This window comes from Labeo rohita, chromosome 8 (assembly GCF_022985175.1).
Source record: "Labeo rohita strain BAU-BD-2019 chromosome 8, IGBB_LRoh.1.0, whole genome shotgun sequence".
Lineage (NCBI taxonomy): Eukaryota > Metazoa > Chordata > Actinopteri > Cypriniformes > Cyprinidae > Labeo > Labeo rohita.
Window position 1 is genome coordinate 37,671,851 of NC_066876.1, and position 17,185 is coordinate 37,689,035.

The following is a 17,185-nucleotide window of genomic DNA, read 5'->3' on the forward strand; positions in this document are numbered from 1 at the left end:
CACGAAGTGCATTTCAATTTCACAGGAAGTTATCCCATTGTGCTGTTGTAAATGACAGAAAGGTGTTAGACAATAGGCTGTGTCTGTGGGGACAGCTGTCTATAGCCAAGCCTCTAATTAAACACACGTGGAATAAAGTCTGAAACGAATGCGGAACAAAAGCAGAGGTACAGTGGATCTTCATTAACCGGACCTTTTTGCGTCTGCATGATGAGGGGCACAGCATCAGCGCGAGTGATTATTCCGGTCTACAGATTGCTCGCTGAAGCGTGGACAAAGGTTCGACAGCCACCTCTTTCCATTTATCATGTTTTTGTTGTTTAAATATGCTTGGGACAGTTTCAAACAGCCATTTAGCCCATGTTTTGCATACGAAAAGCCTGTTGTTTCGCTGATATTTTTACACAGTCGATCATTAAGGTGTGTTTGATGTGTCAGAAACATCATGAAAATATCATGAGACGGATTGTGAGCGTAATACTCGAGTTCTGGAAATTTCTTTGATGTCTGTGACACCAAACACCTGTCGTTTGTGGACGCTCTTTGTGTTTTTTCGAGTCTTTGTGGCAGGAATGAATCTGTGGATGTGGCCCAATTCGCATACTTTTGCTACACACTGAAAGTATGTACTTCACTGGCGATGGTGAAGCATATGCTTTTTAGTATGTACTGGTTATGATTGCAGTACATGCTACTTTAGCTATTTCTGCAGTATATACAAGAGCATATATATTACGCACAGTATACACATTTTTATATAGTACTTGGATGATCTATTTTATTATTTTTTGACACTGCCAAAACCTTTTTACACAAACTGGAATTAAATTTGATGTCATTTGACAACAATGTGACATTTTCTGTATGCATAGAGTACATGGTCTATTTGTCACAGTATAGGGCCCTACAGAATCATACAATCCAGTAATAAAAATGCAATGTACTGTATAGAGCCAAATGTCATGGAATTTGCCAAATTTTGAATGGCTAAAAATTAAAAGTAGGTCAGTACACTTAATGTTTATTTACTTCACTTTCGTTTATTATACACATACTGAAGTGACATGAACACAAACAATCTCTAGAACTGCACTGAGACTCTTGACTTCTTGAGCATTTTACCCTCTTTTTGAGAAAACAATATTGTCATATCAAATACAGACAGAAACTTAAAGGTCTTCACAGCAACAAAGTTCAGTTAAACTTGGAGAAACTGTGACAGAAATATATTACTTGATGTAATGATGGTACTACTACTAATAAAATTATTAATAAAACATTACTTTTTAAAGGAATGTTTACCAGAAAAATTATTTAGCAGAACTTATTTACCAGAAAAATATAAACACACAACACCGCATTTCTGGGAGAAAAAAGTAAATAAATAAATTATTTTTTATAAAATCTATCAATTAGACATGCTTTTTATTATTACAATTTATTGGAACCATTAAAATGGAATTCAGAAAATGAATGGAAAACAGAATTTGGCAAATATAAAATTGAAATAGGGCCTTAAAAATGAAATTTTGTTACGCTTTTAATAATTAGATAATTCATAATTAGACATCCTTATATATATATATATATAAACATACAGATTTTTGTTAATATGTTATTTTAAAAAAGCTACATATATAAATAAAATATATTTTGTTGACATATATGGTTGCTAAATATAATGACATATAAAAAACTTCATAATGATATCATATGTGACCTTGGATCACAAAAAACAGTCATAAAGGTCAATTGAGTCATCAAAGGTCATTGAGATGTATACATCATTTGAAAGCTGATAGATAAATAGGCTTTCCATTGATGTATGGTTTGTTAGGACAATATTTAGTTGAGATACAACTATTTGAAAATCTGGAATTTGAGGATGCAAAAAAAAATTGAGAAAATTGCCTTTAAAGTTGTTCAAATGAAGTTCTTAGCAATTCATATTACTAATCAAAAATTAAGTTTTGATATATCTACTGTAGGAAATTTACAAAATATCTTCATGTAACATGATCTTAATCTCCTAATGATTTTTGGCATAAAAGAAAATTCGATAACTTTTACCCATACAATGTATTGTTGACTATTGCTACAAATAAACCTGCGATACTTAAGACTGGTTCTGTGCTCCAGGTTCACATATACAAATTTTGGTATGGGTATTTTATTTATTTATTTATTTTTGTTATAAACTTCATTTACTCAATGTGTGTACTGTATGTGAAAATTATATGTTGCCTTGTAGGTATCATATGGCAATATCACTTATGACATAGGGTGGTTTATATCCTATATTACATTTATGTATAGGATTGACTGCCATTTTTCTACAGCTGGAAAAATTAAAAATAGCACTGCCACAAACTCTTTTTATCATGCAAGGGCTTGCAGTGGGTGTCAGCCAAACAAAACATGCACCAATGCACACTTGGAAATCCATCCAGGCACCTTTGGCGCACTGTTCAATGAACTATAATTTGTGATGTGCTAATTCTAATCTCACATACTGTTTCGGACAGTGAATTAGGATGCAGCGTGTGTTTTCAGTTCTGTGTTTTTAGCTGCGTTTCTTGACGCAAGAGGAGCCGTATCTCACGCTTTCCGCAGTCAGGGCGAGTGAAATGAGATTTTACTTCACCCCACGGTAACGACTCTCCCCGTCAGACGCTCGCTTTAAAGACGGCACGTCCTTCCCGGGTTAACACACAGAGATGACACATCTATGAGCACAGACCTTCAGTGCACCTTTTCAGAAAGAGAGTCATACATGTGCACACACACACGCAACTCACGTCTTTCTCTGAGTTGCTCGGACGTCTTTCTCAGACACGCGCACACACATTTGGATTACAGAGCAGTCACAGACCTTCCGATGAAAGCGCCACATAAGCCCCGCGTGAACCGCAGTAGAAAATCAGCACTTCAGCAGTGCAGCAGTTGCATAATTGTAAATGTCGTCTCTGTGGCCGTTCTGGCTGGATGGGACACGGTAGCAAACCGCATGTTTTTTTAATGATAAGACTTAGTGCTCTGGCTCATGAAACAGCTTCAGGTTCTCAATTTTTAACAGCTCGTCTTTATGTGGCATAAAACTCTGTAGAGATCCCTCACCGACCCTTAGATTTACGGGGCAGATTCAGATACGTGTAGAACAGAGGAGTTCGATTGCCTCTCGCCAAAACAATCAGACGAGCTTATAAAACAGTGAAATTCACTGTACGTGGGACGGGGGTCCTGTTCTGAACTCAACATGAATGTGTTGTTTTTTACTCACACACCAGAGGTGTTTTTTTAAACCTCATGCCTAATTAGGCAAACCAAGCAGGAAAAGGTGACTGATGGGAAATTCGAACAGCATTAATATTGCAGGACTTTTTTTGGTGGACTCCTGATCTCCCTTGAGATGCATTTTTAGTCTGTCTAATACTCGTCATAAATTATTTAAAGTGTAGTATTTATTTATTTATTTTTACAAATCTTACTGAAATTCAAAGGTAAATCTTTGAAATGGTGGTTTTGCTTTGACTTGCATGTGAAAATGTTCCAGAGGAAACAACTCAGGTCTGAAGTATCCTCTGTGCAGACGCTTCTACCCATGCAATTGCACGAATATTTGCATTCCAGAATGTATTTGACAACATTTCATAATGCAATGCATGTACCAGGGTTATTTTATTTCACTCTTAATAGTTGGAATTAGTTTAAATGAATTTTCTGTTTTCTTTTACATTTTTGTTGGTTTTTAAAGTAAATTTGTTGTTTTCATTTTGATTTTTAAATGTCCTTACCGTTTTTAATCATTTTATTTTACTTGATCTATTTTAGTACATCAAGGTAAGCAAAATGATAAACATCTCATTAACTAGCTGAAATTAAACAAGTTTCAGGGTTATTTTATGTCGCTTAAAGGGACAGTTCACCCAAAATTCTGTCATTCCCTGCGTCCCGATGTTCATACTATCCATCCTAAATAGTGAGTGAGATTACAAGAAGTGTGTCCCAAAGCATAGTATGCTGAAAAGAGTATGTCAAAAGTCCCCAGATGGCCTACTATTTCAGGTCGATTTTCAGTCCAGGACTACAAACACGAATAAAACTCATTAAAAAACTACAAACATGGCAGATGTGCACGACCGGGGGTTAGGTGGAGATGTTTAGAAAAAGGGGTTTGAGTTCCTAATAATCAACATTTAACCTGGTAAAAAATATTTATTTAAAGTTATCTGTGTAATATTTCATCTGCAACAGCAATGTGCATTTTTATGAACATCAGTTTGGTCGTTAACTTTTAAATGCATCATTAGGCAGAAAATACGAGCAGCATTTTCGGCACGAAAGACCCGCGACTGGCAGATCAACGTGATACTTCTTTTCTTTCCAATACAGTAGTAAGAAATAAAAAATGAAATGTGGAGGATGTTAACTGTGACAAAATGATTGACAGGTCAGTTTACTGTGACAGGGTAAAGACGCAGTTGTGTGGCGTGATAGTTTGTCCCAAAGCTTGACTGAAAGATTCATTCAGACGAATCTACTGTGTGGTTAGGAGTTTAGATGTGTGCATTTGAACTGTATCATAACCTATTAATCTATCTGGCAGAAGCTAGAATACATTTGCTGCACGTCTCATAAAAAGAGAAGAGCAGACATATGGATAAATTTGATGACGCAAAAGAGAACTTAATTCGGTTCGGTTTTCTGAGCACACGCACTGAAGCAGCGCCTCTCACACAGCGCACGAGTACTCTTTCGTGTCACATGAATGGAGAAATACACACAAAACGATGTTGAAATGTCTGTTTTAATGATTTATTCACATAAACACACTTGGTAATGTCTTGGGTGAACGTAAACAGTTGGGAGAATATCGGATGTGTATAAGTACATTGTATCCGTGTGTTCAGTTTTAAAGGGACAGCAGCCTAATTTAGTTGCTACTGAATGTTAATCAAGCAACAAAAGGAGGGTCACTGCTCTTGACTGAATCACTTTAGTAGTCCTAAAGATGAATTTCAATGTATTTATATAAATAAATATGGCTGCTTGAAAGAATGAAGATTGTGGTAAACAAGCTGTTATAAAGAATGGATAATTTGCCTGTGTAACCACTGGTATCTCATTGAAAAGAAGACCATGTTCTTGTTTCTTTATGAGAAGTAGTTTCATTTAATTTTAATATAAAGGCATGTTGCGTGTCACAGCAGTTAAATCTGTGTCTCTCATGATAAAACCTTAATATCGAACCTTTATAATGAGTTTGAAAATGTTATAGAAATGCTTAATAAATGCATTACACTGTAAATAAACCTATTCGATTTTAGATTTCTACTGTAGATTTAGTCGACTAAAACTGAAACAATTCAGATGACTAAAATATGGTTAAAACTAAATGGCATTTGAGTCGAAAGACTACGACTAGGACTAAATCAAACATTAACACTGCTTCCGTGTCAGTTATTGATGCGCTTTCACGTCAGTACCACAACACATCAAATTTCACAGTTACAAAGGAACAGCAAGCAACACATTCAATTAAACATGACATTTAGAAACAGTAAAACTAAAAGAGTAGTCATTTTTACAGTGTAGTTTTAGTTAACTATAATATCCTGGACTTGACACTTTCTCAGTGTTGCCTCAATAGCGTTTTCTGAGCGTAAATGTCGTCTTTTATACAGTCTTGTTTTCGCTTTCAGGTCACCACATGTCACGGTAAAGCAAAAGTTTGAAATGAATCATGTGAAGCAAGATAGTTAATACATCTGCCAACTACGCACTTGGTGTCTGCATTTGCATACTTGCGTAAAGTGTATTTCTGACCTTATTCCACTTGGCGTAGGCCAACAACATCCTCAACAAGTGCCCTGTTGCTATCAAACCCCAAGATTTAAGAGGTTGCTTGAGTTGCTGTCAAATGCCAATGTGCCATTAAAGGTTCAGTAAGAGATTTTTGAGAAACACTGTATAAAGTGGGTTGTACTGAGCACCAAAACATACCACTAGCCAATCACCAGTAAGGGGCGTGTCCACTCATGATTTTGGGGGCGGGGCTATCAATAAAAGAGCGTGATCCTTTTAGATAGGGGCGTGTTAGTTTTGGTGGTTTCAGATATCAACAGCGTTTCTCAGAAATTGCTTACTGCACCTTTAAACCTGATGTTTTATTATTCAGGTACAGTGTCTGCTAAAACATGTCAAAAGTTTATCTAAGTTTACAAACTTGCCCAGCATGATTTTATGCAAACTATGACAGTTCAGCTGAAACTGTTCTGTTTGCTCCAGTACCTCCTACATTTAATGTAGTCTTTGTCATATTTTCTTCTACCTCACATAGTTTTTATGGCACATAACCTGTCCATTTTGCCAATATTACTAACTTTTACCAAGTGATGGATGAATCTGCAGCAAATACAGCAGAGCCAAAATAACAAAAAGATTCTGTAAGCATGTTCTCCTCCTTTTAAAGGGGTCATCAGATGCAAAGTTCACTTTTTCATGTTGTTTGAACATTAATGTGTGTTGTCAGTGTGTGTACAAATCGACCCTATAATGATAAAAATCCATGCAGTGGTTTTTAATTAATCTGTGAAAATAATATCCCCTTTTTCAAATCGAGCCGTTCTCAGATGCCTGTCGTTGTGGCGTCACGTGACAGAGGCCACTCCCACCATAGTTGATTGACATGAGCGATTTACCTCAGATCAGCTGTAACAGTCCGACCTCTTTGTTTTGATGCCGGAGCAGGGATGTAAGTTAGACAAGAATATCTCCGATTGAGTGATTGAGGTGTTGTGTTGCTGGATGTAATAATGAACATAGTAGTCGTCATTTACTCCCGACATCTGAGCCGCTGAAGATGCAGTGGATTACGTTTGTTTGTGAAGGAAATGCGCCTCCTGTTCACACGAATCATTCATGATCCAGCTTCACTTACAGCAGACATGAGTATAAGGGTTTTTTTATGAATCTTTACGATCGCCTTTCCTAATAATGTGCTAGTTAGCAAGTTTAGCGGCTAAACATGGCTAAAGTAAACAGGCTCGTCACTCCACAGAGAGAAGAGAGGGGCGGGGCGAGCAGAGCTCATTTGCATTTAAAGCAGCCTCGACCAGAATGAGATGATTTTTGCAGAGCTGATTTTGTCAAGGTAAAAAGGGTGTTGTTTTACACAACAATTGAGAATTTTTAATCAAAGTATATTATAGACTTTTCATTAAGACCCTAAAGAATCATATCAACTTGTGGAAAATGGGCATCCGATGACCCCTGGGAATAGTTTGCCCAAAAATTAAAATGTGCTGCAAATGTATTCACCCTCAGGCCGTCCAAGATGTAGATGAGTTTGTTTCTTTATCATAAGAACAGATTTGAAGAAATGTAGCATTGCATCACTTGCTCACCATTGGATCCTCTGCAGTGAATGGGTGCCGTCAGAATGAGAGTCCAAACATCTGATAAAAACATCACAATAATCCACAGCACTCCAGTCCATCAGTAAACATCTTGGGAAGCAAAAACCATCATTAAGAGGTTTTTAACTTCAAATCATGTTTTCGGCTTAAATTTTGAGTCCTGTTTCCTATAATGTTGCTGAATCTGAATCAGGAGAGAAATTTGCACAGTTTACAAGCAAAACAGTCTAAAGCAGTTCTAATCAAAATGAGTCAGTGTATTTTGATATGAGAGAATAACGGGATACTTTTTCACTAAGGACAAAAATTTGCATGGATTATGGACTGGTATTAAAAAGCCTTAATTGTGAATTTGTTTCATGCAACTTTTCGCTTCTCAAGATGTGAACTGATGGACTGGAGTGGTGTGGATTACTTGTGGATTATTGTGATGTTTTTATCAGCTGTTTGGACTCTCATTCTGACGGCACCCATTCACTGCAGAGGATCCATTGGTGAGCAAGTGATGCAATGCTACATTTCTCCAAATCTCTTCTGATAAAGAAACAAACTCATCTGTATGGCCTGAGTATAAGTAAATATTTAGGAAAATGTTCATTTTTTGGGCAACTATTCCTTTCAGATGTTGATAAGCTTGTTTATTTTGCTATCCTAAGCATGCACCATTATTACAACAAACCTGCAACCCACTAGTTAAAAACCGCTGGTTTGATGCACATTATTGCACCCCTTTGTAGCAAAGTTTGCACTGTGGCATGAATTGTCCTTTGACTCGTAAAATCGAGCTTGTGTGTGTGGAAGCATTTGTGTTCACGTACTTGTGCGGGTGAGTTTCTGGCCTTAATTACATTGTCTTCGCCCTGAGCCATTAAACAGAGTCTGGGGGTCTAGAAAGCACATCAGTGGCTCTTAGCTGCAAAATTAGAGAACCTTTGGTGCAATAAGCTCCTGGCTTCTGTTCAGAAAACTCAAATCGAGTCTGTAAAAGAACGTGCTAAAGAAAGGAAAGACAAAGCAAATCACCAGGACAAATGTTTGACACTAAGAAAGTTTTGAGGACTAAAATAACTTCGTGAGCTCCGTGTTTGAGCATTAATCATTTATAAATTGCATGCAGTGGGTCAATGCAGGGATTATATTTTGATTTAAGATTTCTACAGGTCTCTTTGTGAATAAATAATCATTGCATTAGTTGTTTCAAAGGAACTGCATTTCCACAGGCACCTTGGCTGTCAGAGTTTCCTCTAATTGCCGTTATTGTGAGGTAAATGGTCAGTAATTGCACTGATGTCAGCGGCAGTTAATTCAAGTGAGAGAATCGTGGCTATTTTTTGTTGAACTATAGGGAAACGCTTTTGTGTGAACTTTTTCTTGTGTCACTTGCTATTATTATGCGTCGAGACACTGAATTATCAGGCTGGCAGCAGTACAATTTTCACTTGCCAGTGTGAAGTCCATTGGTTTGCCCTACTTATAGGCAAAAGCATTTGCGTGAAACCACCCTTACATTAGTTGTTTCAGATGCACAATACACAATAGCATGGTTAAAGGAAGCTAGTTTAAGTTAAAGAAAGAATGCAATTACAGTGAAAGTGAATGTACAGTTACATCCAGTCTTTCAACGCTAGTAAACATGTTAACTATTCTCTGTTTACATATGAGGAAAATCCAAACAAAGGAGTTATGTCAGTAACACACCAGAAGTTCATCCGCCTAGAACGCTGCCGCCGCTTAAAGGATTATTACAACTTTGCAGCCCAAAACACAGGTTTTTGTATGGAAGAATTAATAGAAGTGCCTCAAATGTAAGCTGCAATGTGCTTTTGAACCTTGAAAAATGTCCCGTTGACTTCCACTGAATGTTCATGTATAATAAATATGATTTTTTTGGGCTCGTTTTTACAAACTAAGGGATGAGTTCAAATAATTTCTGTGGCAAGCGACAGCATGCTGTTGAAAGGGCTGAACTCGTTTTGAACCTGGAACATTCCTTTAAGGAAATGGGCTAAAGCTCGCTTCATTTCATGGCATGTGGAAGAATTTGCTCAAATATTCTAGAAATATGTGTGTCAGATTTAGAAAACCTATGGTAAATCTGTCTCTTTCTGCTTCCTTCCAGCAGGAAAGAAATTTATAACGGTCAATATTGAGACACTCTAAAGCAAGGCCTTCAAAGGCAGGTTTATCCGGGGGACAGAATGACATTGTCCAAATAATGAGGTGACATTCGAATTCAAAAGATGTAAAAGTGCTTTGTAACAATACGTTTTTTTCTTTTATTTATAATAGACGCTAACTATGAGCTACACCTACTCTTGTGTCATTTGCAATACAGTTAACATGAATAAACGAGAAGAGCATTAGAACATATATATATATATATATATATATATTCCACCACTGAAAATTTGCTCAAAATTCACAATATTCACTGCTTCAAAGCAGCTATACAGAAAATCCTGATGTTAATGTTTATAATATCTTAATATCTTCATGCCTTATGTCACTCTGATGGATGCAGTTAATTCAGTGATTCAACAGACTGAATCAAACCCTAACTTCATGAGTATTTTTGATTGATTCATTGAAAGCAGTGACTCAAAAGTGTCATTTGATGAATCAGACTACACTGGGGTGCGTTTCCTGAAAACATTGTTAGCAGTCTATTGTCACAAGTTCGATTGAACTCTGTTGGCAATGACAAAACTTGTGACCATAGTTGCTTTTGGGAAACACAGCTCTGTCTGAACTGTGTTTTTGATTCATTCAAAATAGTGACTCAAAAGAGTCATTTGTTCATAAATTGAACTACACTAGCTGAGCTGCACGTTTTTGATTCAATAAAAAGAGTGACTCAAAAGAGTCATTTGTTCATGAATCAGACTACATTTGTTGAGTTGCATGTTTTTGAATCATTAAAAAGAGTGACTCAAAGATTCGTTTGTTCATGAATCGAACTACACTAGCTGAGCTGCACGTTTTTGATTCAATAAAAAGAGTGACTCAAAAGAGTCATTTGTTCATGAATTGAACTACACTGGCTGAGCTGCCCGTTTTTGATTCGTTTAAAAGAGCAACTCAAAAGAAGAATTTTTTTATGAACCGAACTACGCTTTCTATGGTCACAACTATGGTCACAAGTTTCATTGCTACCAACAGAGTTCAGTGGAATTTGTGGTCATAGCTAGCTAACAATGTTTTTGGGAAAGGCACCCCATGACTCTTTTGAGTTGCTCTTTTTAATCAATCAAAAAAAGTGTAGTTTTTGATTCGTTTAAAAAGAGCGACTCAAAAGAGTCAGTTGTTTGTGACTCAGACTACACTAGTTGCACTGCATGTTTTTGATTCACTAAATGGAATGGCCTAAAGATTCATTTATTCATGAATCAGACACTGGTTACATGGTTTGTTTCTGATCCAATAAAAAAAGCGGTTCATAAGATGTGAATTTGAATGTCTTCTTGAATCAGACTACATTGACTGCCATTTGTGAGCTTGAGTGTTCAAGTGTTCTGGTTCCAGCCACTTCTAGTTTGTTTTAGCAATACAAAACAATTCCTAATGCAGCTTGATGTTGCAAACTGCTTTTTTAAATCATATATATTGTAATTTATTATCATAATCATAAACACACTGGTTTATAAATAGTTTAATATTTGACTGAACTTTGTTATTCTTCTGGTTATTTACGTATAGCAGCTAATTCATAGAAAATATCTTGTTCCATGTTATAAAATAATTTCAGTCTATGTGATTTTTTTTTGTTTTTTTTTTTTTTTTTTTTCCAGTTTTATCATCCGCTGAGCTAAAACTGTAAGTCCATTCACTTGGAAATTTGACGAATCATTTGTGTCTGTATTTATTGTTTAAATCGTTAACCTTGAGTTAACCTATGAGCAATAGTTGGCAAACACTACTGTTAAAGCATATCCAGGGGCATTTCATAACAAAACAGTGTCAGAATATTTACAGGCATGCTTTGTGACTTATGTTATAAGGTTATTTGCGTACTCAAGGTCTTATTAACCATGAAAAAGTTGCATTTTAAATATCTAATTTACTGATTTGTAAACTTCAGATGGTTGTGGTTTAAGAAAAATACGTGACAAGCAAAGTTTTGGATAAACGTGCTGAGCAATTCCTTATCAAATGTTTGTCTAGGAAGCAGAAGTCTTGGCTCAAAGCTTCTAATTAACTGCTGTGTCTAATTAATCAAGAAAATTGCGACTCTAGGCTATAACCGATGATTCATAAATGCCCTTTCAGCGAAGGGAAACGTCAGAGTCGACTCAAACTGTATGTGACCTGTATTGGGTTTGTTTGAGGGAGCCCGGCGGCGACAACATGATCAATTGATTTGCTGTTGTAGAAATAGACAGACTCAGAGATTACACTTCCAAAAACTCTGGAAACTTTTCTTACTTATGTTTCGCCGCACTTTCCACTTGTTTTTACTTTTCTGCTTGTAATTGAACAAATCTGAATGACACTTAAACTTGCCGTTGTGCGCTATGAATGTTGTTTGCTCTTATCACAAATAGCTTGCGATGTTCCTCATTTGCATGTCACTTTGGATAAAAGCATCTGCTAAATGAATAAATGTAATGTTTCAGATGTTTCTCAACAACTGTTGATGAACAATGAGAGACCACAGAACGGCTCAGATCTTGGTCTTGGAAGAATTTGTTGGGAAATGCGTTTATATTGATATCTCTGACTTTGCAATTGCAGATTTGAGATCTGAGAGATGATTTGAGATTATACATCTAAGTCTTTGATTTCCATTTCATTTCATTGCTACCTAGAAAACAGTCGGACGTGCGCACAAGCATTACCATTCAGCCATAAATAGAAACCTACACATATACTACATGCACGTAACAGAAATTAGGGCTTTAGTGAGGTGCGTGGACACAGATCAGGGGCAGACAGCAGCCATTACTGTGATTAAAAGGTTGGATTTGGATCGTGCCGAGAGTTACGGCGTCGTGATGAACTAGCGCAGAATATTAAATAGCTCTGTCTGAGCCGCCGTCCTGTCCAGCTGGAGAATCATCCCTCCCAAAACAGTGAAATTGACCACAATCTGCACTATTAATTCTGAGAAACCATTGTGTTAGGACACAATCTGACTTTTTGTTATTATTTACTCATCCTCATATCTTTCCAGACTTGTGTTAATACCCTTGATATATTATGTTCCAGGTATTAGGAAACCTCTACAATAGCTCTGTGTATATGACATTTACCTTTTTTTCTGACAGTGTAGGTGTATTTTATTTGCAAGTTATTGTATGTCTTCAGAAGTCTTAGAATATAATGAAGCAGTTGGTTAATACATGTACATATAGTACATATATAGTGCTTTTTGGTTTTGTTTGTTTTTGTGCTCACTGTGAGAATTTAGAAAAGTGCAAACCAAAAGATTCAACTATTCTTAAATGAAAGTTAACAAAATAAAAATATTTTATTTAAAATAAAAATATTTTAATTAATAAAGCTGTAATTGTTTTGATTTTGGTGTTGCAAAAACATTTTACAAAACATAAGTTAAAAATGTTTTGTGCTGTTGATAAATTTGATATATTTTATCATAAAATTAAAAAAATAATTGTCTTTTTGAGACTCTCAAAAACCTCTAAAAAGGAGCATTTTGCTAGGCTATATTTATTTTATTTTTTTATTTTATTTTTAGAGAGTTTTTTTTTAATGCTGTTCTTTCTATTATTTTTTTTTTAGTTAAAAAACAGTTTACAGTTTATTCTTTTTTACTTAAATAGGTCATCGGATGCTAAGTTCACTTTTTCATGTTGTTTGAACATTACTGTGTGTTGTCAGTGTATGTACAAATCTACCCTATAATGATAAAAATCCATGCAGTGGTTTTTAATTAATCTGTAAAAATAATATCCCCTTTTTCAAATCGAGCCGTTCTCAGATGCCTGTCGTTGTGGTGTCACACCAACAGATGCCACTCCCACCATAGTTGATTGACATGAGCGTCTGACCTCAGATCAGCTGTAACAGTCCGACCTCCATTGTTCTGATGCTTAGACAAGAATATCTCAGATTGAGCGACTGAGGTGTTGTGTTGCTGGATGTAATAATGAACGTAGTGGTCGTCATTTACTCCCGACATCTGAGCCGCTGAAGATGCAGTGGATTACGTTTGTTTGTGAAGGAAATGCGCCTCCTGTTCACACGAATCATTCGTGATGCAGCTTCACTTACAGCAGAAGTGAGTATAAGGGTTTTTTTATGAATCTTTGCGATCGCCTTTCCTAATAATGTGTTAGGTAGCAAGTTTAGTGGCTAAATGCGGCTAAAGTAAACAGGCTCGTCACTCCACAGAGAGAAGAGAGGGGCGGGGCGAGCAGAGCTCATTTGCATTTAAAGGAACAACCCCTCAGAATGAGCTGATTTTGTCAAGGTAAAAAGGGTGTTGTTTTACACAACCATTGAGAATTTTTAATCAAAGTATATTAGAGACTTTTCAGTAAGACCCTAAAGAATCATATTAACTTGTGGAAAATGGGCATCCGATGACTCCTTTAACAAATAATAGTAAAAACAATACAAATATTTCAATTAAAACAAATATATTGTAATTAATAGAGCTGTAATTGTTTTCATTATGGTGTTGCAAATACGTTTTACAAAACATTATTTGTAAGTCAGATGTGTTTTGGGCTGTTGAGAAAATTGATTCATTGTATCATAAAATTAAAAAAAAAATGTCTTTTTAAGACTCTCATTTCTTTATTTTATTTTTAATTAATTAATTTTTTTATTACCTGTTTTTGATGTCTTTTACATTTTTTTTTTATTAAAATGTTTAATTCTGTCTTGAAAACAAGACAATCACCATTCATTTGATTAGATTTCAGCAATGAATTGGAGCACAGATGCATTAAATGAACCAAAAGTGAACCTGAAGACATTTATAATGCTAGAAAAGAGTTTTATTTCAAATAAACACTGTTTTTTTCTTTCTTTCTTTTTTTTTTTTTTTTTTTTTTTTTTTTTTTTTTACAGTTTCTGAAGGATCTGACACTGTAGATTGTATTAATGACTGCTGACAATTGGTCTTTGCCATCACAGGAATATATTAGTTTTTTAAATATATTTAATAATATTTCACAATATTTTTCTCCTTAAAAAATTTGCACCACGTGAAATATTGCTAAATAAATCAATACTGAATCAAATCAAAAGGTGAAATCAGTGTCAATATCCAGTACGGTTTTTCTTTTTTCTGAAGGTCTGTTATCAAACACGCCTGATTCCTGTGATCAGTTGATTAGTGGAGTGCTCCATCACCTGAATTGGGTGTGTCAGATTTTTGTAGACACCTGAAATGTGCAGGATTGTGAAACGGGGGTTAAAGTCTCGTTGGCGGGGGCCGGCGCACGTAATCAGCGTTAAACGAATTCTTTGCCTCCCACCTCCTGATCTCTGTATCTGTCCTCCTGTGCTTAACTTCATTTGACTAAAACCTCTCTCATCCTCACGGATAATCTGTCAAATGGTCGGTTCATTCGTCCGTGTGCCCGTTGCGAGGACGCCCCTGCCGCTCGCACACACGCCGAGACCTCGATCGCCTTCTGCGGCGCGACGGCCGCTTCACTTCTCCTGCTGTAAACAGACGAGAGAGCGGACGCAGGTTTATCAGTCGCTGGGTGAAGCGCGTCGGAGGCCGAGCGACGAATCACGACGAAACCGACGGCAGCCGTCTGCGTTTGTTTCAGACAAATGATGTGATAGCGCGCATAATTCACTACCGCGTTGTGCTGTCAAAGCTTAAGTGGTCTGTGAAAGTATGAAGTAGAATGCTAACGCTCCTTTAAAGACAACGCAGCAAATTTATCAGGATTTGTGTCATATTTCCCAGGCAGAATATCTAAGACTCTTTAAAAAAGATCAATCATAGATAAACAAAACGGTTTAAGATTATAAAATGTACTACTGTTTGGTTTTAAAGAAATTAATATTTTATTGACCTAGATTAAATTGACCAAAAGATATTTATAATATTACAAAAGATCTGTATTTCAAATAAATGCTGCTCTTTTGAATTTTCTGTTTAACAAAGTATCCTGACAAAAAATGTATCTCAATTTCCACAAAATATAAAGCAGCACAACTGTTTTTAATATTAATAATAAGGTTTTTTTTTGAGTCAGCATATTTTGATTTCTGAAGGATCATGTGACACTGAAGACTAATGAGTAATGATGCTGAAAATTCAGCTGCGCATCACAGAAATCAATTTTAAAATAAATATTCAGATAGAAAACAGTTATTTTAAATTGCAATAATATTTCACAATAATACAGTATCTTTAATCAAATACATGGATCCTCAGTGAGTGTAAGAGACATTTTTATGACCCTAAATTTCTAAATGCTACATGTTTTTAATTTTTGATTTTGATTTTAAAATTGAAAAAAAAAATCTTATTCTATTTTATTTTAATTTTGTAAAATAGAATTGCCTTCCATTTACAAATATTTAGTGGTTTACACCTTAAAACCAAAAAAGTTAAGACCATTAAGGAGTGTTAAGAAAGTATTTTTTTTTTGTTTTATTATATTTTTAAATTTTATTTTAGACGATGAATACATGTTAAGTGTTTTATTTAATTTATTTTTTGTTATTGTTTTAAATTTGGTTTTATTTTATTTAAGACCATAAAGGAGTGTTAAGGAATTCTTTATTTTATTTTATTTCATTTCAGACTATTAATGCATGTTAAGAAAGTAGTTTTATTTTAATTTTTTTTAATTGTTTTAAATTTTATTTTATTTTATTTAAGACCATGAAGGAGTGTTAAGAACATATTTATTTTATTTTATTTATCTGTTTTGTTTTGTTTTTATTTTAGACCATGAATGCATGTTAAGTTAAGAAAGTTGTTTTATTTAATTTATTTTTTGTTATTGTTTTAAATTTGGTTTTATTTTATTTAAGACCATAAAGGAGTGTTAAGAAAGTATGTATTATTTTATTTTATTTTATTTCAGAATATTAATGCATGTTAAGAAAGCAGTTTTATTTAAATTTTTTTAATTGTTTTAAATGTTATTTTAGTTTAGTTTAGTTTAGTTTAGTTTATTTAAGACCATGAAGGAGTGTTAAGAAAGTTTTTTTTTAATTCTATTTTATTTACATTTTTTAAAACAGAATTGCCTTTAAGCATACATTTACAAATATTTAGTGGTTTAAGCATTAAAAAAGGGGGAAAAATCCCAAAGGGTAAGATTTTCAAGGCATACTTCAAGTTTTATGAGATATAAATCAACTTCTCATATGAATTTATCTTGTTTTAAGTGTTTTTAAAAGTATATTTCTACTGGAAACCAAGACTAAAACAATAGAGAATGTTTTTATTATTATTATTATTATTATTTTATTGTATTTATTTTATTTTTTTTTGCATTGAAACCGTTTTTCTTGGCTGTTATCAAGAAGGTTGCCAAAACAGACTAACTGACTTGAAAAATGCATGTGAATCTGGTCTTTTTTGTTCCAGATCCCTCAGATCAGCTACGCATCCACAGCACCGGAGCTGAGCGACAACAACCGCTACGACTTCTTCTCTCGCGTGGTTCCTCCAGACTCGTACCAGGCGCAGGCGATGGTGGACATCGTGAAGGCGATGGGCTGGAACTACGTGTCCACGTTAGCGTCGGAGGGGAACTATGGGGAAAGTGGAGTCGATGCCTTCATTCAGATCTCTCGAGAGGCAGGTACAGTATCAGCCATCA

The 17,185-nt window shown here is 35.2% G+C and overlaps 1 protein-coding gene across 2 annotated transcripts in view; it reads left to right on the top strand.

Annotated features, from left to right (window-relative positions):
- grm6a (glutamate receptor, metabotropic 6a) overlaps nt 1–17,185 on the top strand; it is an 81,749-nt gene that overhangs the window by 27,359 nt on the left and 37,205 nt on the right. For both annotated transcript variants that reach the window (XM_051117173.1, XM_051117172.1), the window contains exon 3: nt 16,951–17,167. In XM_051117173.1, coding sequence (XP_050973130.1) covers nt 16,951–17,167 — 217 coding nt within the window. The remainder of the gene's footprint in view (nt 1–16,950; nt 17,168–17,185) is intronic.